Here is a 26,790-nt window from a genome sequence, read left to right as displayed (position 1 = left end):
GAGTGGGGGCTGGTGGTTAGAGCAGGGGGGCCTGGGAGCCAGGACTCCTGGGTTCTCTCCCCGGCTCTGGGAGGGGAGTGGGGGCTGGTGGGTTAGAGCAGAGGGGGCTGGGAGCCAGGACTCCTGGGTTCTCTCCCCGGCTCTGGGAGGGGAGTGGGGGCTGGTGGGTTAGAACAGGGCGGCTGGGAGCCCGGACTCCTGGGTTCAACCCCCAGTTGCCTGCGTTGTGACCTAGGGCCCGGCCCTTCCCCGTGCCTCAGTTTCCCCTTCTGGGGCAGGAGGCCGGCCACGTGCCTGTCCAGGAGGTGGATTTGGAGCCTTCGCTTCATCTCGCTTTCTTTGACCAAAGGGCCGGGTCACAAACGGCGCAGCAAGAGCCCCCGCGTGCCGGAGCTGAAGAGGAAGATGAAAGGGAAGCGGATGGCTCCCCTGAAGATCAAGCTGGGCATGATCGGGGGGAAGCGGAAGAAAAGCACCTCGGTAAGCCACGCCCCTTCCCGGCCACCCTCCCTGGGGGCCGTGGGCGCGGGGGGAGCCAGGGGTGGGGGCTGGGAGGTCACCCCAGCTCCCCAAGTCTCACGAAAGCCGGTGGGTTTTTTCCCCCCTCGTCGCAAGGACCCTCCAGGTCTCTGCTTTGGCTGCTTGGTTTGTGCCCGCGTGGCTGTGACGTTCCCTCCCCGGCTTCATGGTTATTCTGCACAGGCTCCCGGCTTCTGAAAACCGAGCCCACGGGACTGGAAGCGCCGGATAAGTGCGGGGGGCTCAGAAATGTGCCGTGCGGGGAGAGGGTCTTTCTCCGCTGCGGTTTTGAGTCAGTCGACCCGGGCTCTGAAACCGGGGGGGCGGGTTTTTCACGGCGGTGTGGACTGTACCGTCCCCGAGGCAGGCGGGACTCTGGGGGCCGCGGCTCCGCTCCCGGCGCGCTGTCACCGGGGCAGGAAGCCCGCTCGGCTTCGGTGCTTCCTGCAGCCACGCCGCCGTCACGACCCGCTGCCCGGCCCTCCCGGGAACGCCTGGGGGAAACTGAGGCACGTGCGCGCCGCCGTCAGACGCAGCTTTCAGAGCGTTCCCAGGCGAGCGCTGACCCGGGAGACTGGGAAAAGCCTCCCTTGGGGCGAAGAGTGACCCCCCTTCCCCCCCTTTCCCCCCCGTTTGCGCCTCTGGCCGAGCCCCTCCTAACGAGGGCCGCTCTGGTTATGTGCAGCATGTGTTTCAGAGCGACGAGGTGGGCGAGATGGAGGAGGAGTCTGACGTGGACAACTCCAGCGTCCACAGCTCCTCGGTGCGGTCCGACAGCTCGGGGCGGGTCAAGAAACTCAAGCGGGGCCGGCCGGGCCGGAAACGGAAGAAGGGTGAGCGTGGCCCCGGCAGCTGGGCGGGAGGAGCTTTCAGGCCAGGGGCGGGGCTTCTCGGGGTGGGAGGGGCTTTTGTAAAGGGGCGGGGCTTCTTGTGGCGGGAGGAGCTTTTGTAAAGGGGCGGGGCTTCTCGGGGTGGGAGGGGCTTTTGTAAAGGGGCGGGGCTTCTCTGGGTGGGAGGAGCTTTTGTAAAGGGATGGGGCTTCTTGGGGTGGGAGGAGCTTTTCCCCAGGGGGCGGTGCAGATATGTCCTTTGAAATGACTGAAATTGATTGAGAGATGCTCCAGCTGTCGCCGGCTTGCAGCAGAGGGGCTTGTAGTGTACCAGACCAGGCTAGCTGGGCCCGGGGGTCGGAGCCGGCGCGCCAGGGGGTGAGCCGAGGTGCTGGGCTAGATGGGCCCGGGGGTCGGAGCCGGCGTGCCAGGGGGAGAGCCGGGAGACCGGGCTAGCAGTCCCTAAGATGTAGCTCGCCCCGGCGTAGCTTGCAGCTGTGATCTGCGCAGTGTTCAAATACTTGACATGTGTCCGTCCAGGACCCCAAGGTAGGCGAGCTGGGATGTCGGCCGTTCACTTCCATGCTTCAGGGCATGAGCTTGCTGAGGGGGTCAGGTAGCATCTTCCGTCACGCCTTAAAACGGACAGGCCCCTGCCCTGTTCCCTGCCCCCCTGTGCCAGCCAGTCTCCGCTCTGGGGCCGGGGGGGAGCCGGCGCCCCCAAGAGGGGACAGGCCCCTGCCCCGTTCCCCGCCCCCCTGAGCCAGCCTGTGGGGGGACGACAGTGATGCAGTCTCCGATTGTTCTTGTGTTACAGCGATCTCCGCAATCCCAATCCAGGATCGGGGGCCCGTGGTGCTGGGCGCCGCACAGATGCATGGTGAGAGGCTGCTTCCCGCCCTGACGGCCTGTTCCGAGGCCGGGGAGGGATCGTGGTATCTCGTCTGACCTCCTGGGGGACGCTTCCGTGAAGGAATTCGAGTGGTTGAACCAGAGCGTCTCTACTCCCTATAATAACAGACTTTAACACTTACCGAGCGCTTTCCAACAGCAGATCTCAAAGTGCTCACCACAGGAGATCGGGGTCATTAGGTCCATTTAGAGAAAGGGAAACTGAGGCACGAGGCGGCAAATTGCCCAGTGCCAAGCTGGGAACAGAACCCAGTTCTCCTGTGTCCCGGTTCAGTGGGTTTCTAGCTTGTTTTGGTAAATTTCACACTTCAAATTGGGTTTTTTTTAATCAATTATTATTTTTAGTTAATTAGCATGTAGAGAAGCCCTGAATAGATAGAGGCTAAGTGGGGGAACTGAGGCACAGAGGAAGTGACTTAACGCAGCTGAGCCGTGGCGCAGCCAGGAATAGAGCGCAGGACTCCCGTGTCCTCCGTCCAGCCAGATTTCCTCTGCTCCTAGTACGGACAGTAGAGCTGAGCGGGAATCTTTGGATGAATCATTTCTTCATCATCGGAAAGCGCCGATTTGTGAAATCCAAAAGCGTTCAGCACAGGTCGGCCTTGGGGAATGTTTCCGACGCGAACAAAATCCCAAGGCCGGGGGGTTTGAAACCGTCGAAATGAAAAGTTCCAGTCGGAAACAACTTTTTGTTCAGAAATCTGAGCGAATTAGGGCCGGGGGCGAAAAAAGAGCTCGGGATTGAAGCGAACCGTGATGAGATTCTCCAAATGAATCATTTGCATCGTCCCGAAACGGGGGGGAAAAAAAATTCTGATTGTTCAGTTCCCGATTGGTTTTTTTGAGAGGTCAAGTTTTCGTCCCGATTCAAAACCAAAAACTTGAACCCTCAGAAATATTCATGGGACGGGGAGCAATCTTGAAACTGCGGTTTCAGTCCTTTGGTTCGAAATCGCTTTAGAAATTCGCCAAAGAGATTGTTTCGACTGACCCGACGTGGGGAAAAGAGAGAGTTTGCTCAGGCAGCGATTGGGCAACTTCTGGGCTGGGGTGGGGATCCCGACCTCGCCGAGGGCTTAAACCCGGTTCCTGGCCTGCGGGACCGGCGCCGCCCCGTGGGGTCGGGGCGCCGCCCGTCTGCAACGTCTGCTCTTCCGTCCCCTCCCAGTGCCCGGCGAGGAGGAGGTGGACGGCTACGAGACGGACCACCAGGACTACTGCGAGGTGTGCCAGCAGGGCGGCGAGATCATCCTCTGCGACACCTGCCCCCGGGCCTACCACCTGGTGTGTCTGGACCCCGAACTCGACAAGGCGCCGGAGGGCAAGTGGAGCTGCCCCCACTGTGTAAGCCGCCCCCCTGGTCGCTCCCCGCCCCCCTGCCCGCCTAGGTGCCGTCCCTGTGCCCCGTAGAGCCCCCCGCCGCCTTTCCCGGGAGGGCCCGGGGCGTTTGGAGGCCTGGCACGACCCAGATGGCTGGCGGCTGCTGACAAGCCGGCCGGCCTGACTCGGTTTCCCTGGGCAGGCTGCTCGAGAGGAGAATCCGGCTTTCTCTGAGAGAGGCTATTGAACTCTGCCCGGGCGTGCGTCCCGCTGGGCTCCTGGGGTCGGGTCCCTGCCTGGGGGTGCGTCCCGCTGGGCGCCGGGTCCCTGCCTGGGGTCGGGTCCCTGCCCGGGGATGCGTCCCGCTGGGCTCCTGGGGTCGGATCCCTGCCTGGGGATGCGTCCCGCTGGGCGCCGGGTCCCTGCCTGGGGTCGGGTCCCTGCCTGGGGGTGCGTCCCGCTGGGCTCCTGGGGTCGGATCCCTGCCTGGGGGTGCGTCCCGCTGGGCGCCTGGTCCCTGCCTGGGGTCGGGTCCCTGCCTGGGGGTGCGTCCCGCTGGGCGCCGGGTCCCTGCCTGGGGTCGGGTCCCTGCCTGGGGGTGCGTCCCGCTGGGCTCCTGGGGTCGGATCCCTGCCTGGGGGTGCGTCCCGCTGGGCGCCGGGTCCCTGCCTGGGGTCGGGTCCCTGCCTGGGGGTGCGTCCCGCTGGGTGCCGGGTCCCTGCCTGGTGCCGGGTCCCTGCCTGGTGCCGGGTCCCTGCCTGGGGGTGCGTCCCGCTGGGAGCCGGGTCCCTGCCTGGGGTCGGGTCCCTGCCTGGTGCCGGGTCCCTGCTGGGGGTGCGTCCCGCTGGGCGCCGGGTCCCTGCCTGGGGTCGGATCCCTGCCTGGGGTGCGTCCGCTGGGCGCCGGGTCCCTGCCTGGGGTCGGGTCCCTGCCTGGGGGTGCGTCCCGCTGGGTGCCGGGTCCCTGCCTGGTGCCGGGTCCCTGCCTGGGGGTGCGTCCCGCTGGGCTCCGGGGGTCGGGTCCCTGCCTGGGGGTGCGTCCCGCTGGGTGCCGGGTCCCTGCCTGGGGTCGGGTCCCTGCCTGGGGGTGCGTCCCGCTGGGCGCCGGGTCCCTGCCTGGTGCCGGGTCCCTGCCTGGTGCCGGGTCCCTGCCTGGGGTCGGGTCCCTGCCTGGGGGTGCGTCCCGCTGGGCGCCGGGTCCCTGCCTGGTGCCGGGTCCCTGCCTGGTGCCGGGTCCCTGCCCGGGCGCCTGCGTGTGGCTCGCGCTCTCTCGGCCTCGCCCGTCTCACCCGCCCCCCCGCCCGCCCCCCCGCAGGAGAAGGAGGGGGTGCAGTGGGAAGCCAAGGAGGAAGACGAGGAGTACGAGGAGGAGCTGGAGGAGGAAGGCGAGAAGGAGGAGGAGGACGACCACATGGAGTACTGCCGGGTCTGCAAGGACGGCGGGGAGCTGCTCTGCTGTGACGCCTGCATCTCCTCCTACCACATCCACTGCCTCAACCCGCCGCTGCCCGAGATCCCCAACGGCGAATGGCTCTGCCCCCGCTGCACGGTAGGGAGACCCGGCCCCCTCCTGCTGGCCTCCCCGGGCTGAGCACCGAGGGGAAAGGCGCCGCGTGGAGATCGCGGCATCGTCCCGCGGGATCCGAGAGACTGGGCGTTCGTGGGTGTGGGGAGAGCTGGAAAAATCGAGCAGAGATGCAGCCACCTCTGGGGTGGGGCGGCCAGTTACATGGGGACCCCTCGCCCGGCGCTGAGATGCAGCCACCTCTGGGGCGGGGCGGCCGGTTACCCAGAGACCCCTCGCCCGGCGCTGAGATGCAGCCACCTCGGGGGCGGGGCGGCCGGTTACCCGGGGACCCCTCGCCCGGCGCTGAGATGCAGCCACCTCTGGGGCGGGGCGGCCGGTTACTCGGGGACCCCTCGCCCGGCGCTGACATGCAGCCACCTCTGGGGCGGGGGGGGCCGGTTACCCGGGGACCCCTCGCCCGGCGCTGAGATGCAGCCACCTCTGGGGCGGGGCGGCCGGTGACCCAGGGACCCCTCGCCCGGCGCTGAGATGCAGCCACCTCTGGGGTGGGGCACATCAGCTGTTCCGAGGGAGGATGGCCAAACCTAACCGGGCCTTTTTAGGACAGGAAGTGGAGTCCTGCCGAGAGCGCTATGGGGCAGCGGGGTCTGGGGGACTCGGGGGGGCTGGTGCTGAATCCGAGCGGGACCCGGTGCCCAGGTGGGCGTCGGGGGGTGGGTGGGAGCGCGTCGGGCCTGACCCCCCGTCCCCTCTGCAGTGCCCCGTGCTGAAGGGCCGGGTGCAGAAGATCCTGCACTGGCGCTGGGGGGAGCCGCCCCCGCCCGTGCTGGTGCCCCGGCCGCCCGACGCCGCCCCGGCCGAGCCCTCGCCCAAGGCGCTGCAGGGGCGCTCGGAGCGGGAGTTCTTCGTCAAGTGGGTCGGCCAGTCCTACTGGCACTGCTCCTGGGCCAAGGAGCTGCAGGTACTTCTTGTGGGGGGGCCTGGGGGGCGCATGGGGGTGTGTGGGGGTGCAGGGTGGGCTGGGGCGCATGGGGGTGTGGGAACGTGGAGGGCTGGGGTGTGTGTGGGGATGTGGGGTGGGCTGGGGTGTCTGGGGCGCTGGGTGGGCTGGGGGCATGGGGTGTGGGGGCACAAGGGGCTGGGGTGTGTGGGGTGCGGGGTGGGCTAGGGTCGTGGTGCATGGAGGCGCTGGGTGTGGGGCGCAGAGTGGGTTGGGGTGCGTGGGTGTGTGTGGGGTGTGGGGTGGGCTGGGGACGATGGGTGTGTGGGGCGGGTTGGGCTGGGGTGCATGGGTGGGGGGCACGGGTGAGTTGGGGGTGGATGGGGTGCGGGGTGGGGGTGCATGGGAGTGGGGGCATGGGGATGGGGACGTCTGGGGTGTGGAGGCACGAGGTGGTCTGGGGTGTTGGGGCACATGGGGTGTGTGGGGCGCTGGTGGGCTGGGGCACGTGGGTGCATGGAGGTGCTTGGCTGTGGGAGGTGGGTTGGGGTGCGTGGATCGTGGGGGCTGGGGGACGCATGGGGTGGAAGGGTGGGTTGGGGGCGTGGACATGTGGGGCTGGGACACATGGGGGTGTGGGGTGCGGTTGGGGGTACATCTGGGTGTGGGTTGGGTTGGGGTGCATGGGAGTGTGGGGGCGGGCGAGTGGGCTGGGGTGCATGGGGTGTGTGGGAACACGGAGGGCTGGGGGTGCATGGGGTGTGGGGATGCGGGGTTGGCTGGGGCGTGGGGTGGGGTGCAGGGTGATCTGGGGCATGTTGGGGTGGGGTGCAGGGTGGGCTGGGGTGTCTGGGGCGCTGGGTGGGCTGGGGCGCATGGGGGTGGGGCACAAGGGGCTGGGGTGTGTGGGGGTGCGTGGATGCGTGGGGGCTGGGGGACGATGGGGTGGGTGCATGGGAGGGGTGCGAGGTGGGCTGGGGTGTTGAGGCGCATGGGGTGTGGGGTACTGGGGCGGGTGGGGTGTGAGGGCACAGGGTGGGCTGGGGGTACTGGGGTGCATGGGGGCGGGAGGGCGCAGGGGGGGCGGGGGTGGGGGTGTTGGGGCGCACGGGCCCGGCCGGCTCACCCCCTCGGCTCTCCCCGGCCAGCTGGAGATCTTCCACCTGGTGATGTACCGCAACTACCAGCGCAAGAACGACATGGACGAGCCGCCGCCGCTGGACTACGGCTCCGGCGAGGACGACGGCAAGAGCGAGAAGCGCAAGAGCAAGGACCCGCTGTACGCCCAGCTGGAGCAGCGCTTCTACCGCTACGGCATCAAGCCCGAGTGGATGGCCATCCACCGCATCATCAACCACAGGTGCCCCCCGCCTGCCCCGGCTGCCCTCGCCCGGCTGCCCCCGCTGCCCCGCCCCGGCTGCCCCTCGCTGCCCTGGGTGCCCCCCGCCTGCCCCGGGTGTCCCCGTCTGCCCCCGTCTGCCCCGGGTGCCCCCCGCCTGCCCCCCGCGCGGCCCTGGGTGTCCCCGTCTGCCCCCATCTGCCCCCCACGCTTCCCCTGTCTGCCCCCCGCACTGCCCTGCGTGTCCCCGTCTGCCCCTCGTCTGCCCCCTGCGCAGCCCTGGGTGTCCCCGTCTGCCCCCCGCGCTGCCCCAGGTGTCCCCGTCTGCCCCCGCCTGCTGCCCTGCCCCAGGTGCCCCGGGTGCCCCTCACTGCCCCAGCGCTGCCCAGGTGCCCCTGCCTGCCCCCTGCCGAGCTGGGGCCCCTCATTTCTGTCCCCAAAGCCCCCGGCACCGCACTGGGCCTCGGGCGGGGGCGGGGGGGGGGCGTCGGCCGAGTGCCCAGAGCCACGCAGCCCCTTCCGGCCCCCGGCACTCACCGGCTCCCTCCCCCCCCGGGCAGCATCGACAAGAAGGGGACCTACCACTACCTGGTGAAGTGGCGCGACCTGCCCTACGACCAGTCCACGTGGGAGGAGGACGAGATGGCCGTCCCCGACTTCGACTTCCACAAGCACGCCTACTGGAGACACAGGTACCCGCCGCGGGGGGCGCGGGCCCCTAGGCTGGGGGGCCGGAAACCGCCCAGCCCCGGCTTTCGGCTAAAACCGCCGGCGCAGCCGAGCTCCGGAGGGGGGAAAAAAAACCGAACCGGTTTCTCGATCCGGCGGCGGAGGGGGTCGGGGGTGTGGGGCGCGGCTCGGCGGCCGGCACCCTCTGCCCCACGGCTCGCCTCGCCGATTCCCTGCCGCGGTGGGGGGCTGGCCCGGTGGGTTCCTAACCCTGCGCTCCCCCGCCCAGGGAGCTGATCATGGGCGAGGACCCGGCCCAGCCCCGCAGGTACAAGAAGAAGAAGAAGGAGCTGCCGCCGGAGGGCCCCCCGAACTCCCCCACCAACGACGTGAGTGTGTGTCTGGGGGGGGGGGGTGTCCCACACCGCGCACCCCCCCCTGGTTTTGAGGAGGGGGAGTCGGACGCTGGAGGCGCCCGGGAGCTGGGGTCACAGGGGGCTCCTGCGGTGGAGAACTGAATGGGGCTCGGTGATAGGAGTGTGTGTGTGGAGGGGTCACTGACTGTGTGTGTGTGTGTGGGATGGTGGGTCACTGACTGTGTGTGTAGATTTGTGGGTGGGATGGTGGGTCACTGACTCTGTGTGTGTGTGTGTGTGTGTGTGTGTGTGTGTGTGTGTGTGTGTGTGTGTGTGTGTGTGTGTGTGTGTAGGTTTGTGGATGGGACGACAGATCACTGACTTTTTGTGTGTGTGTGTGTAGGTTTGTGTGTGGGATGGTGGGACACTGACTCTGTGTGTGTTTGTGTGTGTGTGTAGGTTTGTGGGTGGGATAGTGGGTCCATTGACGTTTTGTGTATGTGTGTGTGTGTGTGTAGGTTTGTGGGTGGGACGGTGGGTCACTGACTCTGTGTATGTGTGTGTGGGGGGACGGTGGGTCACTGACTGTGTGTGTGAGGTTTGTGAGTGGGACGGTGGGTCACTGACTGTGTGTGTGTGTGTGTGTGTGTGTGTGATGTTTTTGTGTGGGTCGTTTGGTCACTGACTGTGTGTGTGTGTGTGTGTGTGTGTGTGTGAGGTTTGTGAGTGGGACGGTGGGTCACTGACTGTGTGTGAGGTTTGTGAGTGGGACGGTGGGTCACTGACTGTGTGTGTGTGTGTGAGGTTTGTGAGTGGGACGGTGGGTCACTGACTGCGTGTGTGAGGTTTGTGAGTGGGACGGTGGGTCACTGACTGTGTGTGTGTGTGAGGTTTGTGAGTGGGACGGTGGGTCACTGACTGTGTGTGTGTGTGTGAGGTTTGTGAGTGGGACGGTGGGTCACTGACTGTGTGTGTGAGGTTTGTGAGTGGGACGGTGGGTCACTGACTGTGTGTGTGAGGTTTGTGAGTGGGACGGTGGGTCACTGACTGTGTGTGTGTGTGTGTGAGGTTTGTGAGTGGCACGGTGGGTCACTGACTGTGTGTGTGTGTGTGTAGGTTTGTGGGTGGGATGGTGGGACACTGACTCTGTGTGTGTTCGTGTGTGTGTGTAGGTTTGTGGGTGGGATAGTGGGTCCATTGACGTTTTGTGTGTGTGTGTGTGTGGGGGGGGGGGGACGGTGGGTCACTGACTGTGTGTGTGTGTGTGAGGTTTGTGGGTGGGACGGTGGGTCACTGACTGTGGGTGTGTGGGTGTGTGTGTGGCTGGGATGGTTTCTGTGGGTTGGCGGGTGATTAGGAGCGCTGTAAGTGCGTGACCTGTGGGGCGGGCCCGCCCCGTCGCCCGGTGTGATCCCTTGTGCCCCCCGTCACCGGCTCCCCCCCTCGCCCTGCAGCCCACGGTGAAGTACGAGACGCAGCCGCGGTTCATCACGGCCACGGGCGGGACCCTGCACATGTACCAGCTGGAGGGGCTCAACTGGCTGCGCTTCTCCTGGGCCCAGGGCACCGACACCATCCTGGCCGACGAGATGGGGCTCGGCAAGACCATCCAGACCATCGTCTTCCTCTACTCCCTCTACAAGGAGGTAACGGCGCCCCGCCCCCCCCAGAGCTGGGCGCATCTCGGCGCCGGGCCAGGGGTCCCTGGGTCACCGGCCGCCCCGCCCCAGAGGTGGGCGCATCTCAGCGCCGGGCGAGGGGTCCCTGGGTAACCGGCTGCTCCGCCCCAGAGGTGGCTGCATCTCAGCGCTGGGCGAGGGGTCCCTGGGTAACCGGCCGCCCTGCCCCAGAGGTGGCTGCATCTCAGCGCCGGGCGAGGGGTCCCTGGGTAACCGGCTGCTCCGCCCCAGAGGTGGCTGCATCTCAGCGCCGGGCGAGGGGTCCCTGGGTAACCGGCCGCCCCGCCCCAGAGGTGGGCGCATCTCAGCGCCGGGCGAGGGGTCCCTGGGTAACCGGCCGCCCCGCCCCAGAGGTGGGCGCATCTCGGCCCCGGGCGAGGGGTCCCTGGGTAACCGGCCGCCCCGCCCCAGAGGTGGGTGCATCTCAGCGTCCCTGGGTACCCACCCGCTCTTTTCTCTGCCCCCTAACTCCCCGGGGGTCTCTCTCTGCCCAGGGTCACACCAAAGGCCCCTTCCTGGTCAGCGCCCCGCTCTCCACCATCATCAACTGGGAGCGGGAGTTCCAGATGTGGGCGCCCAAGTTCTACGTGGTGACGTACACGGGCGACAAGGACAGTCGCTCCATCATCCGCGAGAACGAGTTCTCCTTCGAGGACAACGCCATGAAGGGCGGGAAGAAGGCTTTCAAGATGAAGGCGAGACACCCCCCCCCCACCACCACCACCCCGAGCCGCGTGTGCCCGGTGGTTCTCATTGGGCAGGGGAGCCAGGACGCCTGGGTTCTCTCCCCGGCTCTGGGAGGGGAGCGGGGGCTGGGGGGGGCTCGGAGCCAGGACTCCTGGGTTCTCTCCCCGGCTCTGGCAGGGGAGTGGGGGCTGGTGGGTTAGAGCGGGGGGGCCGGGAGCCAGGACTCCTGGGTTCTCTCCCCGGCTCTGGAAGGGGAGCGGGGCCTGGTGGTGAGAGCAGGGGGCTGCTGGGAGCCAGGACTCCTGGGTTCTCTCCCCGGCTCTGGGAGGGGAGTGGGGGCTGGTGGGTTAGAGCCGGGGGGGCTGGGAGCCAGGACTCCTGGGTTCTCTCCCCGGCTCTGGGAGGGGAGTGGGGGCTGGTGGTTAGAGCAGGGGGAGCTGGGAGCCAGGACTCCTGGGTTCTCTCCCCGGCTCTGGGAGGGGAGTGGGGGCTGGTGGTGAGAGCAGGGGGGCCTGGGAGCCAGGACTCCTGGGTTCTCTCCCCGGCTCTGAGAGTGGAGTGGGGTCTAGTGGTTAGAGCAGCGGGTGCTGGGAGCCAGGACTCTTGGGTTCTTTGTGAGCTCCCATCACCTGCCTGTGCCGGTGTCTCCCGGCGTGAACGGCGGCTCACAGTGCTCGGGGCGTGCAGGGCGCTGAGGCCGGGCAGGGGCCGGGGATCGCCGAGTCGGCTGCCCACTGGCCTGTGGCTTGGGCTCTCTGGCTCGTTAGCCACCAGGCGCCCGGCAGGGCCTGTCCCCGGCGGGGGTCCCGGCTGCCGCCCCCCCGCTCACCCGGCCCGGCCTTTCCCCGCAGAGGGAAGCTCAGGTGAAGTTCCACGTGCTGCTCACGTCCTACGAGCTGGTCACCATCGACCAGGCGGCGCTGGGCTCCATCCGCTGGGCCTGCCTGGTGGTGGACGAGGCTCATCGGCTGAAGAACAACCAGTCCAAGGTACAGGCACGGGGCGGGGAGCGGGGGCTGGGGGGTCAGAGCAGGGGGGGCTGGGAGCCAGGACTCCTGGGTTCTCTCCCCGGCGCTGGGAGGGGAGTGGGGGCTGGTGGGTTAGAGCAGGTGGGGCTGGGAGCCAGGACTCCTGGGTTCTCTCCCCGGCTCTGGGAGGGGAGTGGGGGCTGGTGGTTAGAGCAGGGGGGCTGGGAGCCAGGACTCCTGGGTTCTCTCCCGGCGCTGGGAGGAGTGGGGCTGGTGGGTTAGAGCAGCTGGGGCAGGGAGCCAGGACTCCTGGGTTCTCTCCCCGGCTCTGGGAGGAGTGGGGCTGGTGGGTTAGAGCAGGGGCTGGGAGCCAGGACTCCTGGGTTCTCTCCCGGCTCTGGGAGGAGTGGGGCTGGTGGGTTAGAGCAGGGGCTGGGAGCCAGGACTCCTGGGTTCTCTCCCGGCGCTGGGAGGAGTGGGGCGGGTGGGTTAGCGCGGGGGGGGCTGGGCGCCCGGACGCGTGGGTTCTCGCCCCGGCGCTGGGAGGGGAGTGGGGGCGGGTGGGTTAGAGCAGGTGGGGCTGGGAGCCAGGACTCCTGGGTTCTCTCCCCGGCTCTGGGAGGGGAGTGGGGGCTGGTGGGTTAGAGCAGTTGGGGCTGGGAGCCAGGACTCCTGGGTTCTCTCCCCGGCTCTGGGAGGGGAGTGGAGGCTGGTGGGTTAGAGCAGTTGGGGCGGGGAGCCAGGACTCCTGGGTTCTCTCCCCGGCCCTGGGAGGAGTGGGGCTGGTGGGTTAGAGCAGGGGCTGGGAGCCAGGACTCCTGGGTTCTCTCCCGGCTCTGGGAGGAGTGGGGGCTGGTGGGTCAGAGCAGGTGGGGCTGGGAGCCAGGACTCCTGGGTTCTCTCCCCGGCTCTGGGAGGGGAGTGGGGGCTGGTGGGTTAGAGCAGTTGGGGCTGGGAGCCAGGACTCCTGGGTTCTCTCCCCGGCCCTGGGAGGGGAGCGGGAGCTGGTGGCTTCAGCTCTTTCTCTGCTGGGTTGCCGAGCTCTCTCAGCTCCCTGCGGAGGACCCTCGGGCTGCCCCCCCCATTGTCTCGCGAGCCCCTGACACCCCCCCCCCCCGTGCGCCCCTCCCAGTTTTTCAGGGTGCTGAACGGTTACAAGATCGACCACAAGCTGCTGCTGACGGGGACGCCGCTGCAGAACAACCTGGAGGAGCTTTTCCACCTCCTCAACTTCCTCACGCCGGAGCGCTTCAAGTACGACCCCCGCCCCGCCCCCTGCGGGGACGCAGCCTCGCCCTGGGAATTTCACTCCACCCCCCTTCCTGGCACATGCCCCCAGCTCAAGGAGACACGCCCCCACTATTCACCCCCCCACTGGTTGGCTTGGTTTTTTTGGGGGAGGGGGGGAAGTCACCCCATGACCCCTAGGAGTATGGGACCTCCCACGCACGGCGGCGCATGAAAGGTCGGTGGCGTGCTCTGCTGGCCCCTTGGGTCTGATCCCCCCGAGTGAAGCAGGATGGGGCTGGGGACACCGGGAGGAGTGGGGCTGGGGGGTGCTGTGCTATGGGGCGCGGGCTGGCGGGGGGGGGGCCGCAGGCTAACCCAGCCCCGCCCGCCCACCCCCCGCAGTAACCTGGAGGGCTTCCTGGAGGAGTTTGCCGACATCTCCAAGGAAGACCAGATCAAGAAGCTGCACGACCTGCTCGGCCCCCACATGCTGCGGCGCCTCAAGGCCGACGTCTTCAAGAACATGCCGGCCAAGACGGAGCTGATCGTCCGCGTGGAGCTGAGCCCCATGCAGAAGTAACGGCCCCTGGCCGGGGAGGGGCCCCTCGGGGGTGGGCGGGCCAGCTGAAGGGCCAGTGCCCCAGGGTGGCGCTGTGGGGCAGGGGGCGGGGGGCTCAGCACGGGGCTCTCCCCCCCCGGCAGGCAGGGCTGGCTCCAGGGGGGCACTAGGGGGCACTGTGCTGCAGGAGGTGGGGCTGGGGGCCAGGACTCCTGGGTTCTCTCCCCGACTCTGGGAGGGGAGTGGGGGCTGGTGGTTAGAGGAGGGGGGGCTGGGAGCCAGGACTCCTGGGTTCTCTCCCCGGCTCTGGGAGGGGAGTGGGGGCTGGTGGGTCAGAGCAGCGGGCGCTGGGAGCCAGGACTCCTGGGTTCTCTGCCCAGATCAGAGCGGGGTCTAGGGGTTAGAGGTGGGGGCTGGGCATCAGGGTTCCAGGGGAGCAGGCGCTGGGGGGGTCGCAGGGCCCAGCCTCACCTTCCCTCCCGCTCCCCGCTCAGGAAATACTACAAATACATCCTGACCCGCAACTTCGAGGCCCTCAACTCCCGGGGGGGCGGAAACCAGGTCTCCCTGCTCAACATCATGATGGACCTCAAGAAGTGCTGCAACCATCCCTACCTCTTCCCCGTGGCTGCGATGGTACGTCCCGCCCGTCCCCCAGGGGAGGGGGGTCTGGGGAGACCCCAGTGTACCCCAGAGGGTGTGGGTGCGTTGGTACATCCCGCCTGTCCCTGGGGGAGGGGGGTCTGTGGAGACCCCGGTGTACCCCGGAGGGTGTGGGTGCGTTGGTACGTCCCGCCTGTCCCAGGGGAGGGGGGTCTGTGGAGACCCCGGTGTACCCTGGAGGGTGTGGGTGCGTTGGTACGTCCCGCCTGTCCCAGGGGAGGGGGGTCTGGGGAGACCCCAGTGTACCCTGGAGGGTGTGGGTGCGTTGGTACATCCCGCCTGTCCCAGGGGCGGGGGGTCTGTGGAGACCCCGGTGTACCCTGGAGGGTGTGGGTGCGTTGGTACGTCCCGCCTGTCCCAGGGGAGGGGGGTCTGTGGAGACCCCGGTGTACCCTGGAGGGTGTGGGTGCGTTGGTACGTCCCGCCTGTCCCAGGGGAGGGGGGTCTGGGGAGACCCTGGTGTACCCCAGAGGGTGTGTTGGTAGATCCCGTGTGTCCCAGGGGAGGGGGGGGTCTAGGGACAGTGCTGTGCACCCCGGAGGGTGTGGGTGTGTTGGTACGTCCCGCCCGTCCCAGGGGAGGGGGGGTCTGGGGAGACCCCGGTGTACCCCGGAGGGTGTGGGTGTGTTGGTATGTCCTGCCCATCCCAGGGGAGGGGGGGTCTGGGGAGACCCCGGTGTACCCCGGAGGGTGTGGGTGTGTTGGTATGTCCTGCCCATCCCAGGGGAGGGGGGGTCTGGGGAGACCCCGGTGTACCCCGGAGGGTGTGGGTGTGTTGGTATGTCCTGCCCATCCCAGGGGAGGGGGGGTCTGGGGAGACCCCAGTGGACCCTGGAGGATGTTGGTACGTCCCGCCCGTCCAAGGGATGCGGGGGGGCATGTCAGGCAGACCATGGTTCAGCCCGAAAGGGAGGGGCTTGGCCCCAGGAGGCGGGGTCAGCGGAGCTGGGTGGAGCTTTATATGCAGATTAGGCCCCAGGGACACATTCTACGACTTGGCGTCGATTTCGGTCCGGCAAGGCTCCCTCTAAAGCAACGTGTCGACGTGGCACCTTCTTGGGCAAACGTTGCCGCGGTTTTACCGCGTTTGGCACCCGAGCCCCGAGTGAACGACGGGAAAATTAGCGGGCGCGGCCTGGGGGCGGGTGTCAAAAAAACGGGGTGAATTTTATGTAAAAACGGATGAGGTGGGGGAGGGAATCCATGGGGTTTTTTGGCGGGGCTGTTTCATTGTGGCTGAGGATTTGACGCTGCGGGGGGCCGGTCTCCGTCCCGTTACCCGCCCTCTGGCTGGGGTCCGTCCCATAGCTCTCCCCTTAGGAGAATCAGCCCCAGCCGGGGCGGTTTTCGGAGCTGACCGGCTGCCGCCTTTGCCTTGCCAGGAGTCCCCCAAGCTGCCGAGCGGCGCCTATGAGGGCGGTGCCCTCATCAAATCCTCCGGCAAGCTGATGCTGTTACAGAAGATGCTGCGGAAGCTGAAGGAACAGGGCCACCGGGTGCTGATCTTCTCCCAGGTGAGGGGCCGGCCGCGGTGGGGTCGGCCTGGCTCTGCGGGGGACCTCACCGCCTCGTGCGGGTGACGCCGACGTTGGGTCTTTGCTCCGATGCCCAAAGGCGTCGGGGTCATTAATCCCCCACCCCCGGGCGTCGGAGGCTGCGAACCCAGGCGTTCTGGGGAGTTCCGGCCCCAGGCACTTCCATCCTGCCCACTGAATCCCCTCCCAGACGGATACAGCAGCCTCCCTTCGCATCCCGTCTGAAACTCCTGCACGGCCGTGGGGGGTTAAACGGGCTGCAGCCAGCCCAGAGGTGGGCGCATCTTGGCGCCGGGCGAGGGGTCCCTGGGTAACCAGTCGCCCTGCCCCAGAGGTGGCTGCATCTCGGCGCCGGGTGAGGGGTCCCTGGGTAACCGGCCGCCCCGCCCCAGAGGTGGCCGCATCTCAGTGCCGGGTGAGGGGTCCCCGGGTAACCGGCTGCCCCACCCCAGAGGTGGCCGCATCTCAGCGCCGGGCGAGGGGTCCCTGGGTAACCGGCCGCCCCACCCCAGAGGTGGCCGCATCTCAGCGCCGGGCGAGGGGTCCCTGGGTAACCGGCCGCCCCGCCCCAGAGGTGGACGTATCTCAGCGCTGGGCGAGGGGTCCCTGGGTAACCGGACGCCCCGCCCCAGAGGTGGCTGCATCTCAGCACCGGGCGAGGGGTCCCCGGGTAACCGGCCGCCCCGCGCCAGAGGTGGCTGCATCTCAGCGCTGGGTGAGGGGTCCCTGGGTAACCGGCCGCCCCGCCCCAGAGGTGGCTGCATCTCAGCACCGGGCGAGGGGTCCCTGTGTAACCGGCCGCCCCACCCCAGAGGTGGCTGCATCTCAGCGCTGGGCGAGGGGTCCCTGCGTAACCGGCCGCCCTGCCCCAGTGGTGGCTGCATCTCAGCGCCGGGCGAGGGGTCCCTGGGTAACCGGCCGCCCTGCCCCAGTGGTGGCTGCATCTCAGCGCCGGGCGAGGGGTCCCCGGGTAACCAACCGCCCCGCCCCAGAGGTGGCCGCATCTCAGCGCCGGGCGAGGGGTCCCTGCGTAACCGGCCGCCCTGCCCCAGTGGTGGCTGCATCTCAGCGCCGGGCGAGGGAGCCATGTTTTTGGAGCCCAATATTGACCCCCCTGATCTCCCCTGGACACTCAGATGACGAAAATGCTGGACCTGCTGGAGGATTTCCTGGACTACGAAGGCTACAAATACGAGCGGATCGACGGCGGGATCACCGGGACGTTGCGGCAAGAGGCCATCGACAGATTCAATGGTACGATTCCTCCTGCCCAGATCCCCCCGGACTGAGATCGGGGGCCCGTCACGCCAGGCGCCGCCCAGGGTGGTGGTGACGGTGTGAGCTGACGCCTCCGGCCTGGGCCCCACGATCCCGCTGCCGCTGCGAACCCCCCTTGTGGCTGGTCGGGGGGAGTCGGCTGTAGCGGAGACTTGCGTTGGCAGCTGCGGGCGGTTTGGTTCGTTAGCGTCCTGCTCTCGTCAGGGAGCAGATTCCAACCCGGCCCCCTCTGCCCCAGTCCCACCAGTGCCCAGGGTCGTGGTCCCCAGACAGCGAGAGCTTTGATGCTTCCAGATCCAGATGAGGGTGGTGGGGGGGCGTTGCCGGTGCGGGAGGCCGGGATTTCCCCCCGTGTGACCCGTGCGATCTCTTCCCCCAGCTCCCGGGGCCCAGCAGTTCTGCTTCCTGCTCTCCACCCGGGCGGGGGGCTTGGGCATTAACCTGGCCACTGCCGACACGGTGGTCATCTTCGACTCCGACTGGAACCCCCACAACGACATTCAGGTGCGGATTCCCCTGGGGAGGGGTGGGTGGGGAGACTCAGGCAGAGAGTTGCCATGGAGGACGGGGTAGATCTGGGTGGATCTGGGTCATGGGGAGGGAGGGAGGGAAGGGACAGATCGGCATCCCTGGGTGCCTGGATGGTTGGGTGGATGGGGAGGCAGGCAGGCAGGTGAGTCGGGTGGAGGGAGGCGGATGGATGGTCGGGTGGATGGATGGAGGGAGTTGCATGGACAGACAGACTGGTGGATGGGGAGGCAGGTGGGTGGATGGTCAGGCGGACGGGGAGGCAGGTGGGTGGATGGTCAGGCGGACGGGGAGGCAGGCGGGTGGATGGTCAGGCAGATGGGGAGGCAGGCAGACAGGCGGACGGGGAGGCAGGCGGGTGGATGGTCAGGCGGACGGGGAGGCAGGTGGGTGGATGGTCAGGCGGACGGGGAGGCAGGCGGGTGGATGGTCAGGCAGATGTGGGGACAGGCGGACGGGGAGGCAGGCGGGTGGATGGTCAGGCGGACGGGGAGGCAGGCGGGTGGATGGTCAGGCGGACGGGGAGGCAGGTGCGTGGGTTGGATGGAGGGAGGGAGGTGGGTGGATGGTCAGGCAGATGGGGAGTCAGGCGGGTGGATGGTCAGGCGGACGGGGAGGGAGGTGGGTGGATGGTCAGGCGGATGGGGAGACAGTCGGGTAGATGGTCAGGCGGACGGGGAGGCAGGTGGGTGGATGCTCAGGCGGACGGGGAGGCAGGTGCGTGGGTTGGATGGATGGAGGGAGGTGGGTGGATGGTCAGGCAGTTGGGGCGGCAGGCAGACAGGCGGACGGGGAGGCAGGCGGGTGGATGGTCAGGCGGACGGGGAGGCAGGTGGGTGGATGGTCAGGCAGATGCGGGGACAGGCAGACGGGGAGGCAGGCGGGTGGATGGTCAGGCGGACGGGGAGGCAGGTGCGTGGGTTGGAAGGAGGGAGGGAGGTCCGTGAATGGTCAGGCGGACGGTGAGGCAGGCGGGTGGATGGTCAGGCAGCTGGGGAGCCATTCGGGTTGATGGTCAGGCGGACGGGGAGTCAGGCGGGTGGATGGTCAGGCGGACGGGGAGGCAGGCGGGTGGATGGTCAGGCGGACGGGGAGGCAGGTGCATGGGTCGGGCAGACGGATGGACAGGCGACGGGTGGACGGGGACGGGAGGCAGGTGGGCGGTCAGGCAGACTGAGGGAGGCGGGTGGGACGGACGGGGAGGCAGGCGGGTGGGTCAGGCGGACGGACAGAGGCAGGCGGGTGGGTCGGGAGGACAGGGAGGCAGGCGGGTGGGTCGGGTGGATGGGCGGATCGGAGGGAGGCAGGCGGGCGGGTGGACGGGGAGGCAGGTGGGTGGGTCAGGCAGACTGAGGAGGCGGTGGGACGGATGGGGAGGGAGGTGGATGGGTCAGGCGGACGGACAGAGGCAGGCGGGTGGGTCAGGCGGACGGGAGACAGTCGGGCAGACGGACAGACGGACGGGGAGGCAGGCGGGTGGGTTGGGTGGACGGGGAGGCAGGTGGGTGGGTTGGATGGATGGAGGGAGGTGGGGAGGCAGGCAGACAGGCGGACGGGGAGACAGTCGGGCGGACGGACAGGCGGACGGGGAGGCAGGCGGGGGGGTCGGGAGGACAGGGAGGCAGGCGGGTGGGTCGGGTGGATGGGCGGATAGGAGGGAGGCAGGCGGGCGGGTGGACGGGGAGGCAGGCGGATGGGTCAGGTGGACGGGGAGACAGTCGGGCGGACAGACAGGCGGACGGGGAGACAGTCGGGCGGACGGGGAGACAGTCGGGCGGACAGACAGGCGGACGGGGAGACAGTCGGGCGGACGGGGAGACAGTCGGGCGGACAGACAGGCGGACGGGGAGACAGTCGGGCGGACGGGGAGACGGCCGGCCGGCCGGGGAGCCAGACCGGCACCCCCACATCTCACCCCACACCCCCCCGCCCGGCCCCGCAGGCCTTCAGCCGGGCTCACCGCATCGGCCAGGCCAACAAGGTGATGATCTACCGGTTCGTGACGCGGGCCTCGGTGGAGGAGCGCATCACGCAGGTGGCCAAGCGGAAGATGATGCTGACCCACCTGGTGGTGCGCCCGGGGCTGGGCTCCAAGGCCGGCAGCATGTCCAAGCAGGAGCTGGACGACATCCTGAAATTCGGCACCGAGGAGCTTTTCAAGGACGAGAACGAGGGTGAGGCGGCCGGGCGGGGAGTGTGTGTGGGGGGCGGGGGATGGGAGGGGGCTTGACAGGGGTGGGGAGGATGGCTCTAGTGGGGTTGGGGATACAGGTGGGGCTGCCTGGGAAGGGAGTTGGGGATAGGGGTGGGGAGGGGATGGCTGCGGTGGGGGGAGGGATAAGGGGGGATGCTGGGGAGGGGGACGGGGTTGGGGAGGATGGCTGCAGTGGGGAGGGATAAGGGGGTGGGGATAGGGGTGGGGAGGATGGCTGCGGTGGGGGAGGGATAAGGGGGATGCTGGGGAGGGTTGGGGTACAGGGGTGGAGGATGGCTGCGGTGGGGAGGGAAAAGGGGTGGGGTTGGGGACAGGGGTGGGGAGGGGATGGCTGCAGTGGGGGGATAAGGGGAGGGGTTGGGGTACAGGGGTGGGGAGGATGGCTGCGGTGGGGGAGGGATAATGGGGGTGGGGTTGGGGATAGGGGTGGGGATGGTGCAGCTGGCTTGGGTTGTGTGGGGCGAGAGATGAGTGTGGGGCTTGTAGGGGGTGGGGGATGGGGGGTGGAGTGTAGAGGGGGCCAGCTGGGTGGGGGGGCAGGACTAGGAGGAGCCTGGGCTGTGGGGGAGGGGCCCTGCGATCCCAGGGGGCGGAGCCTGGAGGACAGCAGGGGGCAGAGGCGGGGCTTGGGGCGGGGGAGGGGAGCCCCCCCAGACTCCAGCCTCTGGGGCCCCCCCTCCCCCCGCCCTGACGCGGGCCCGGCCCCCCAGGGGAGAACAAGGAGGAGGACAGCAGCGTGATCCACTACGACAACGAGGCCATCGCCCGGCTGCTCGACCGCAACCAGGACGCCACCGACGACGCCGACGTGCAGAACATGAACGAGTATCTCAGCTCCTTCAAGGTGGCCCAGTACGTGGTGCGGGAGGAGGACAAGGTGAGCGGGGGCGGGGGGGGGGGGGGGGGGGAGCAGGGGACCCCGCCCGGCCCCGCCCCTCACCCCACCCTGCCCCGGCAGATCGAGGAGATCGAGCGGGAGATCATCAAGCAGGAGGAGAACGTCGACCCCGACTACTGGGAGAAGCTCCTGCGCCACCACTACGAGCAGCAGCAGGAGGACCTGGCGCGCAACCTGGGCAAGGGCAAACGGGTCCGCAAGCAGGTCAACTACAACGACGCCGCGCGGGAGGACCACGGGGGGCGCGCGGGCGGGGGCGGGGCTGGGGCGGGAGTGAGGGGCACCAGCAGGGCTGGGGCGGGCTGGGGCTGCGGGTCGGGAGTGAGGGGCACCAGCAGGGCCGGGCGGCGGGGCTGTGGGGCGGAGTGAGGGGCACGGGCGGGGCGGGGGGGCCGGGGCAGTGGGTGGGGCGTGCGGGGCACCGGCAGAGCTGCGGGGGGGCTTGGCCGGGCTGGCAGGGGCTGCGGGTCGGGAGTGAGGGGCACTGGCAGGGCTGGGGGGCAGGGGCAGTGGGTCGGGAGTGAGGGGCACCGGCAGAGCTGAGGGGGGCAGGGCCGGGCTGGCAGGGGCTGCGGGTCGGGAGTGAGGGGCACCGGCAGGGCTGGGGGGGCAGGGCCGGGCTGGCAGGGGCTGCGGGTCGGGAGTGAGGGGCACCGGCAGAGCTGGGGGGGCAGGGCCGGGCTGGCAGGGGCTGCGGGTTGGGAGTGAGGGGCACCGGCAGAGCTGGGGGGGCAGGGCTGGGCTGGCAGGGGCTGCGGGTCGGGAGTGAGGGGCACCGGCAGAGCTGGGGGGGCAGGGCTGGGCTGGCAGGGGCTGCGGGTCGGGAGTGAGGGGCACCGGCAGGGCTGGGCTGGCAGGGGCTGCGGGTCGGGAGTGAGGGGCACCGGCAGGGCTGGGGGGCGCAGGGCCGGGCTGGCAGGGGCTGCAGGTCGGGAGTGAGGGGCACCGGCAGAGCTGGGGGGGCAGGGGCTGCGGTTCGGGAGTGAGGGGCACCGGCGCAGCCGGGGGGCAGAACTGGACCAGCAGGGGGTTGTGGGGCAGGCCTGAAGACAGGGCAGGGCCAGCCAGAGCTGCTGTTACGGGCTCCTCTCCTGTATCCCGCGGCTGAGAGGGGGATTTGCATAGGGCCGGGGGTGTCATTCCTACTCGGCGACGTTGGGGTGAGTGGGGGAGAAAAGGGGGCGCCTACGGGGTGGGTAAAGCAAATGTGTGGTGCAAACGGGGGGATTGGGGTAGGGTCCTTTGCACCCTTTCTACACGCTCAGCCTTAGAGCCGCAATATTAGTGAGCTCCGTGTTCCGGGATTGACGGGCGAATAGGTGCCGGGTATAACGGGATGTGGTGTGGCCTCGGGGGTACGGTATTGGGCTGGGGCAAGTCCCCGCCCCGTGCCTCGGTTTCCCCATAATGCTGCTGGCCTCCTTGAGAGCTGCTGCTGAGAGCTACGGGATTAAGAACCGGGATTAATTACCCGTCTCGCGTGACGTTGGTGCTGACCCTTAAATCGAGCGGCTGGGGGTTGGAGGCAGGTATCTGGAGATAGGATCCAGATTTCTCACCGCCAAGGGGAACAACTTCCCCTGCAGGGGGTGGATCCGCCTTTTGGTAAGATCCACGCTAGCTCCCCCACCAGATACGGGCCGGACGCCGGGATTCCTGTGGTCTGAGTTCAGATCCGATCGTCAGATCGGCCCCTCCAGGCCTATCAATCCGTGACTCTCCCCACGCGGGTCTTGAAGCAGAACGGTCAACACAGCAGGTTTCTGTCCGGAAAACACTGTTTTGGCTAAACCCAAACGTGTCGTGGGAAGGCGTCGATTTCAACGGGAAAATTTCAAAATGCCTCGAATCGACGTGGAGGGATCTCGGTTCCCGGCATTTCGACTTTCTCGCTGAGCGTCCGTCCCTCTTTTGACTTTTAATTTTTAAAACCTTCAACTTTTCATGTTCTTATTAATTGTATATCTAATATTTTCTATATGTAGATACGTTATATATTATAGCTGATAATAGGCCACTTTCAACTATTAGATAAAATTAGGTATTTATCTATATTATAAACTTGATATTTAAATATTATCTCTCATATAAAATATTCACTATTAAAATATACATTTTAATTAAAATGTAATATTTAAAGTAAAATATAAAATCTAAGAATTTATATGATAAAATATAATATATTTTATTATATATATTATAATATATTATTATATATAACAATGGTGGGGGGACATGATGGGGGCCAGATTTTAGGGGGGAGTCTGTGCCGTGCGTGGCGTAATGGGGACCCAGTTTGGGACGGGGTGCGGTCCGTGCAGCTCCAGCCATCCCCACGCCAAGCACCCGGCTCCGTTCCTGGCCCCCGCACAGGGTCTCCGGCCTCTCTGGGCTGGCTAAGATTTTATATTATACTTTAAATCAGGGGTAGGCAACCTATGGCCCAGGTGCCGAAGGCGGCACGCGAGCGGATTTTCAGTGGCACTCGCAGTGCCTGGGTCCTGGCAACTGGTCCGGGGGGCACTGCATTTTATTTAATTTTAAATGAAGCTTTTTAAACATTTTAAAAACCTTATTTACCTTGCGTACAACAATAGCCTAGTTCTATATTATAGACTTATAGAAAGAGACCTTCTAAAAACGTTAAAATGTGTGACTGGCCCGCGAAACCTTAAATTAGCGTGAATGAATGAAGACTCGGCACAGCACTTGCCGACCCCGGCAACAAAGACTATTAAAATAAATATTAAATTTTAATTAAAATGTATATTTTAATAGTTAAGATTTTATAGTAGAGATAATATTTAAATATCAGGTTTATATACTGTAAATATTTACAATTACAATATATATTTTATTTTATATATACTTGAAATATACAAAGTATTACCTATGAACATATATTAAAATTGTATATCATACATTAAATATAATATAATATTAAATATCCATTTTCTATTTTACGATAAAGTTGTATACAGCAAGCAGGTCTGAACGACTAAAGTCCACATGTATCTATTTGAACAGTTCATATTTCATTTCCGTATAATACTTTATATTTAATTGTTGATCTTTTATAAGCAAATTTGTGATAGTAGATATTTAATAGTTTATACCATCTATAGCACTTTAAATATCAATAAATAAATATGAGTTAATATTTTCTATAACGCTACATTTAACACAGAAAACGTTGCATACCACTGTGAATATCTTATAGTCGATATAATACTTCCCATGCAAGGCTTGGTAGCATCTATATTATTATACGGGGTGTATGTGTGAAATATTTCACATGGGTCGAGATCTGGGTAGGTCTCGTGCTTTCGAATGTTTCACCATCACACCAGGAAGGGCGTTTTGATGCGGCCTAAACCAAATGCTCCTAAATTCGCATCTCGCGGGAAATGTTGGAATTTCGACTTTGGGAGAGAAGGGGAAAATGGGGGCGGCGTGAGCCACCGAGTCTGTGATTTCACCTCCCCGCCATCTGGGGATCTGAGCCGGCCTCTTTGGTTTTAAGCCGGGGCCGGGTGGGCCGAGCTAACGAGCCGCGGAGCAGAGGGGATCAGGAGGAGGAATCCATGCTCGGATTCCCCGCCTCCCCCTCGCTAATGAGGGCCAGGCCGGTTCTGGTTACAAACTGCCGTGCTGGTGTTTCAGACAATCAGTCCGAGTACTCGGTGGGATCGGAAGAGGAGGACGAAGACTTCGACGAGAGGCCGGAAGGTGAGGGCCCGGGTTTGGGGGGACCACGGCTCGGTGTCAGCGGGGGGAAGGCATCAGACCCCGTCCCAGGCCCATTTAAACCCCGCGTTGGCATGTCAGACTTCTAGGCGTGACAATTTTTTGTCGGGGGGGGGAAGAAAGCACAGAAATTTGCGGCAAGACCGAGATTCCGTCCGTTGTCTCCCGCTTGTCGAAACTTGCTCTGTTCCTGCGAGGAGGAGACCCGTGTGACCCGGCACGTAGTTAGCACGTGGGACAGGTTGTGTCTCTCGCGTGGACGGGAGCACGCAGGCGGAAAAGCTCAGCTAGCGGGCGGCGAACAAGCCCGGCCCATGGGCGTTGCCGGAGACATGCCGGCGTCGTAGCTGTAGTGTAGACAGACCCAGCCGCTCTCTGAATGCGGAAGGTGGCCGGGCGGGAAGCTCCGAGCCCAGCATCCGCGATGGATTTTGACCACCGCCTCCAGGTCTCGCGCCTGAGGGGACGGGGGGCGGGGGGACCGTGCAGCTTGGGGAGCCGCTCCGGCCGTCCCCACGCCAAGCACCGGGCTCCGTTCCCGGCTCCAGCCTCTCTGGGCTGGCGGGCAGGGGCGTTTCATCACGTCGCCTTCCGCCCACGCAGGCCGGCGCCAGTCCAAACGCCAGCTCCGCAACGAGAAAGACAAACCTCTGCCACCGCTGCTGGCTCGAGTTGGGGGCAACATTGAGGTGAGACGCTGTCCTGGGAGCCTGGACGCCTGGGTTCTCTCCCCGGCGCTGGGAGGGGAGTGGGGGCTGGTGGTTAGAGCAAGGGGGCTGGGAGCCAGGACTCCTGGGTTCTCTCCCCGGCTCTGGGAGGGCAGTGGGGGCTGGTGGGTTAGAGCAGGGGGGGCTGGGAGCCAGGACTCCTGGGTTCTCTCCCCGGCGCTGGGAGGGGAGTGGGGGCTGGTGGGTTAGAGCAGGGGGGCTGGGAGCCAGGACTCCTGGGTTCTCTCCCCGGCGCTGGGAGGAGTGGGGCTGGTGGGTTGGAGCAGGGGGCTGGGAGCCAGGACTCCTGGGTTCTCTCCCCAGCTCTGGGAGGGGAGGGGGGCTGGTGGTTAGAGCAAGGGGGCTGGGAGCCCGGACTCCTGGGTTCTCTCCCGGCTCTGGGAGGAGTGGGGCTGGTGGGTTAGAGCAGGGGCTGGGAGCCAGGACTCCTGGGTTCTCTCCCTGGCTCTGGGAGGGGAGTGGGGGCTGGTGGGTTAGAGCAGGGGGGGCTGGGAGCCAGGACTCCTGGGTTCTCTCCCCGGCGCTGGGAGGGGAGTGGGGGTTGGTGGGTTGGAGCAGGGGGGAGCTGGGAGCCAGGACTCCTGGGTTCTCTCCCCGGCGCTGGGAGGAGAGTGGGGGCTGGTGGGTTAGAGCAGGGGAGGGCGCCGGGGAGGGCACTGGGGGTCTCTCTCTCTCTCACCCGCCTCCGCCCTCAGGTGCTGGGGTTCAACACCCGCCAGCGCAAGGCTTTCCTGAACGCCGTCATGCGCTGGGGGATGCCCCCCCAGGACGCCTTCACCACCCAGTGGCTGGTCCGGGACCTGCGAGGCAAGACGGAGAAGGAGTTCAAGTAGGTGCCGGCGCCTGGGAGGAGCTCGCCAGGCCGGGGAGACCCTGCTCCCCGATTCCCCCAGCCTCTCTGGGGCCCGGGGAGGGTGGGGAAGCAGGGCCCCCCCCCAATCCGCGGGTGCTGCCCCGTTCCCCCTTGCCACGTGATGACGCTTCTTACTCATCTGAGCGCCGCCAGCCGTCTGCTTTCCTGGAGGGGGCGCGGGAAGGCGCCGCCCCCTCCCTCGCGCAGACGGAGATCACCCCCTCGTGGGGGCGGCCGGGCCGGGGCAACGAGGGGGGGGCGCGCCTGAGCTGTGGCTGTCCCCCTACCCGGCGCCGGCTCGCCACACGGGCTCCCTAGGCCGGGCGGGATGAGAAGCCAGGTCTGATGGCAACTGGCAGGCGGTCGAGCGATTTCCACCCCCGTCCCATGTGTCCTAGCCCCCACGCGTTGCTAGCAGCCAGCCAGCGGGGATTCCCCTCCGGCCCAGCTGTTGTCGCCGAGCCGGGCGGGGCTCCACGGTTCTCAGCTCCCGGTCTCCCCCCGCCGCAGGGCCTACGTCTCCCTCTTCATGAGGCACCTGTGCGAGCCCGGGGCGGACGGCTCGGAGACCTTCGCCGACGGCGTGCCCAGGGAGGGGCTGTCCCGGCAGCAGGTCCTGACGCGCATCGGCGTCATGTCGCTGGTGAAGAAGAAGGTGCGTGGGCCGGGGGCGGGAGGAGGGTTGAGGCGCGTCCGTCCGTCCCGCGGGGTCCCGGGGCTGCGGCAAGGAGCTGGGACGCCAGGAGAGGATCCGGGGGGCGGGCTGAGCGGCCTCCGGGGAGGAGGCCCGGGACTGAGGCGGCCGCCGTC

At 66.5% G+C, this 26,790-nt stretch overlaps 1 protein-coding gene across 7 annotated transcripts in view; it reads left to right on the top strand.

Moving 5' to 3' along the window:
• CHD3 (chromodomain helicase DNA binding protein 3) overlaps window positions 1-26,790 on the top strand; it is a 63,400-nt gene that overhangs the window by 27,335 nt on the left and 9,275 nt on the right. For 6 of the 7 annotated variants that reach the window (XM_039500064.1, XM_039500062.1, XM_039500061.1 and 3 more), the window contains 25 exons: window positions 350-480; window positions 1,205-1,352; window positions 2,167-2,229; window positions 3,430-3,605; window positions 4,896-5,129; window positions 5,866-6,069; window positions 7,197-7,408; window positions 7,948-8,079; window positions 8,346-8,445; window positions 9,867-10,058; window positions 10,586-10,786; window positions 11,630-11,767; window positions 12,879-13,000; window positions 13,379-13,552; window positions 14,030-14,171; window positions 15,581-15,712; window positions 16,870-16,987; window positions 17,391-17,515; window positions 19,482-19,713; window positions 20,465-20,631; window positions 20,713-20,888; window positions 24,314-24,381; window positions 25,003-25,088; window positions 25,823-25,956; window positions 26,491-26,635. In XM_039500064.1, coding sequence (XP_039355998.1) covers window positions 350-480; window positions 1,205-1,352; window positions 2,167-2,229; window positions 3,430-3,605; window positions 4,896-5,129; window positions 5,866-6,069; window positions 7,197-7,408; window positions 7,948-8,079; window positions 8,346-8,445; window positions 9,867-10,058; window positions 10,586-10,786; window positions 11,630-11,767; window positions 12,879-13,000; window positions 13,379-13,552; window positions 14,030-14,171; window positions 15,581-15,712; window positions 16,870-16,987; window positions 17,391-17,515; window positions 19,482-19,713; window positions 20,465-20,631; window positions 20,713-20,888; window positions 24,314-24,381; window positions 25,003-25,088; window positions 25,823-25,956; window positions 26,491-26,635 — 3,752 coding nt within the window. The remainder of the gene's footprint in view (window positions 1-349; window positions 481-1,204; window positions 1,353-2,166; window positions 2,230-3,429; window positions 3,606-4,895; window positions 5,130-5,865; window positions 6,070-7,196; window positions 7,409-7,947; window positions 8,080-8,345; window positions 8,446-9,866; window positions 10,059-10,585; window positions 10,787-11,629; window positions 11,768-12,878; window positions 13,001-13,378; window positions 13,553-14,029; window positions 14,172-15,580; window positions 15,713-16,869; window positions 16,988-17,390; window positions 17,516-19,481; window positions 19,714-20,464; window positions 20,632-20,712; window positions 20,889-24,313; window positions 24,382-25,002; window positions 25,089-25,822; window positions 25,957-26,490; window positions 26,636-26,790) is intronic. The other variant, XM_039500060.1, reaches the window with a different exon arrangement.

The sequence above is a fragment of the Mauremys reevesii genome, linkage group 14, assembly GCF_016161935.1.
Source record: "Mauremys reevesii isolate NIE-2019 linkage group 14, ASM1616193v1, whole genome shotgun sequence".
Lineage (NCBI taxonomy): Eukaryota > Metazoa > Chordata > Testudines > Geoemydidae > Mauremys > Mauremys reevesii.
Note: the sequence above shows the minus strand (reverse complement) of the source record. Positions and strands in the feature narration are given on the sequence as shown.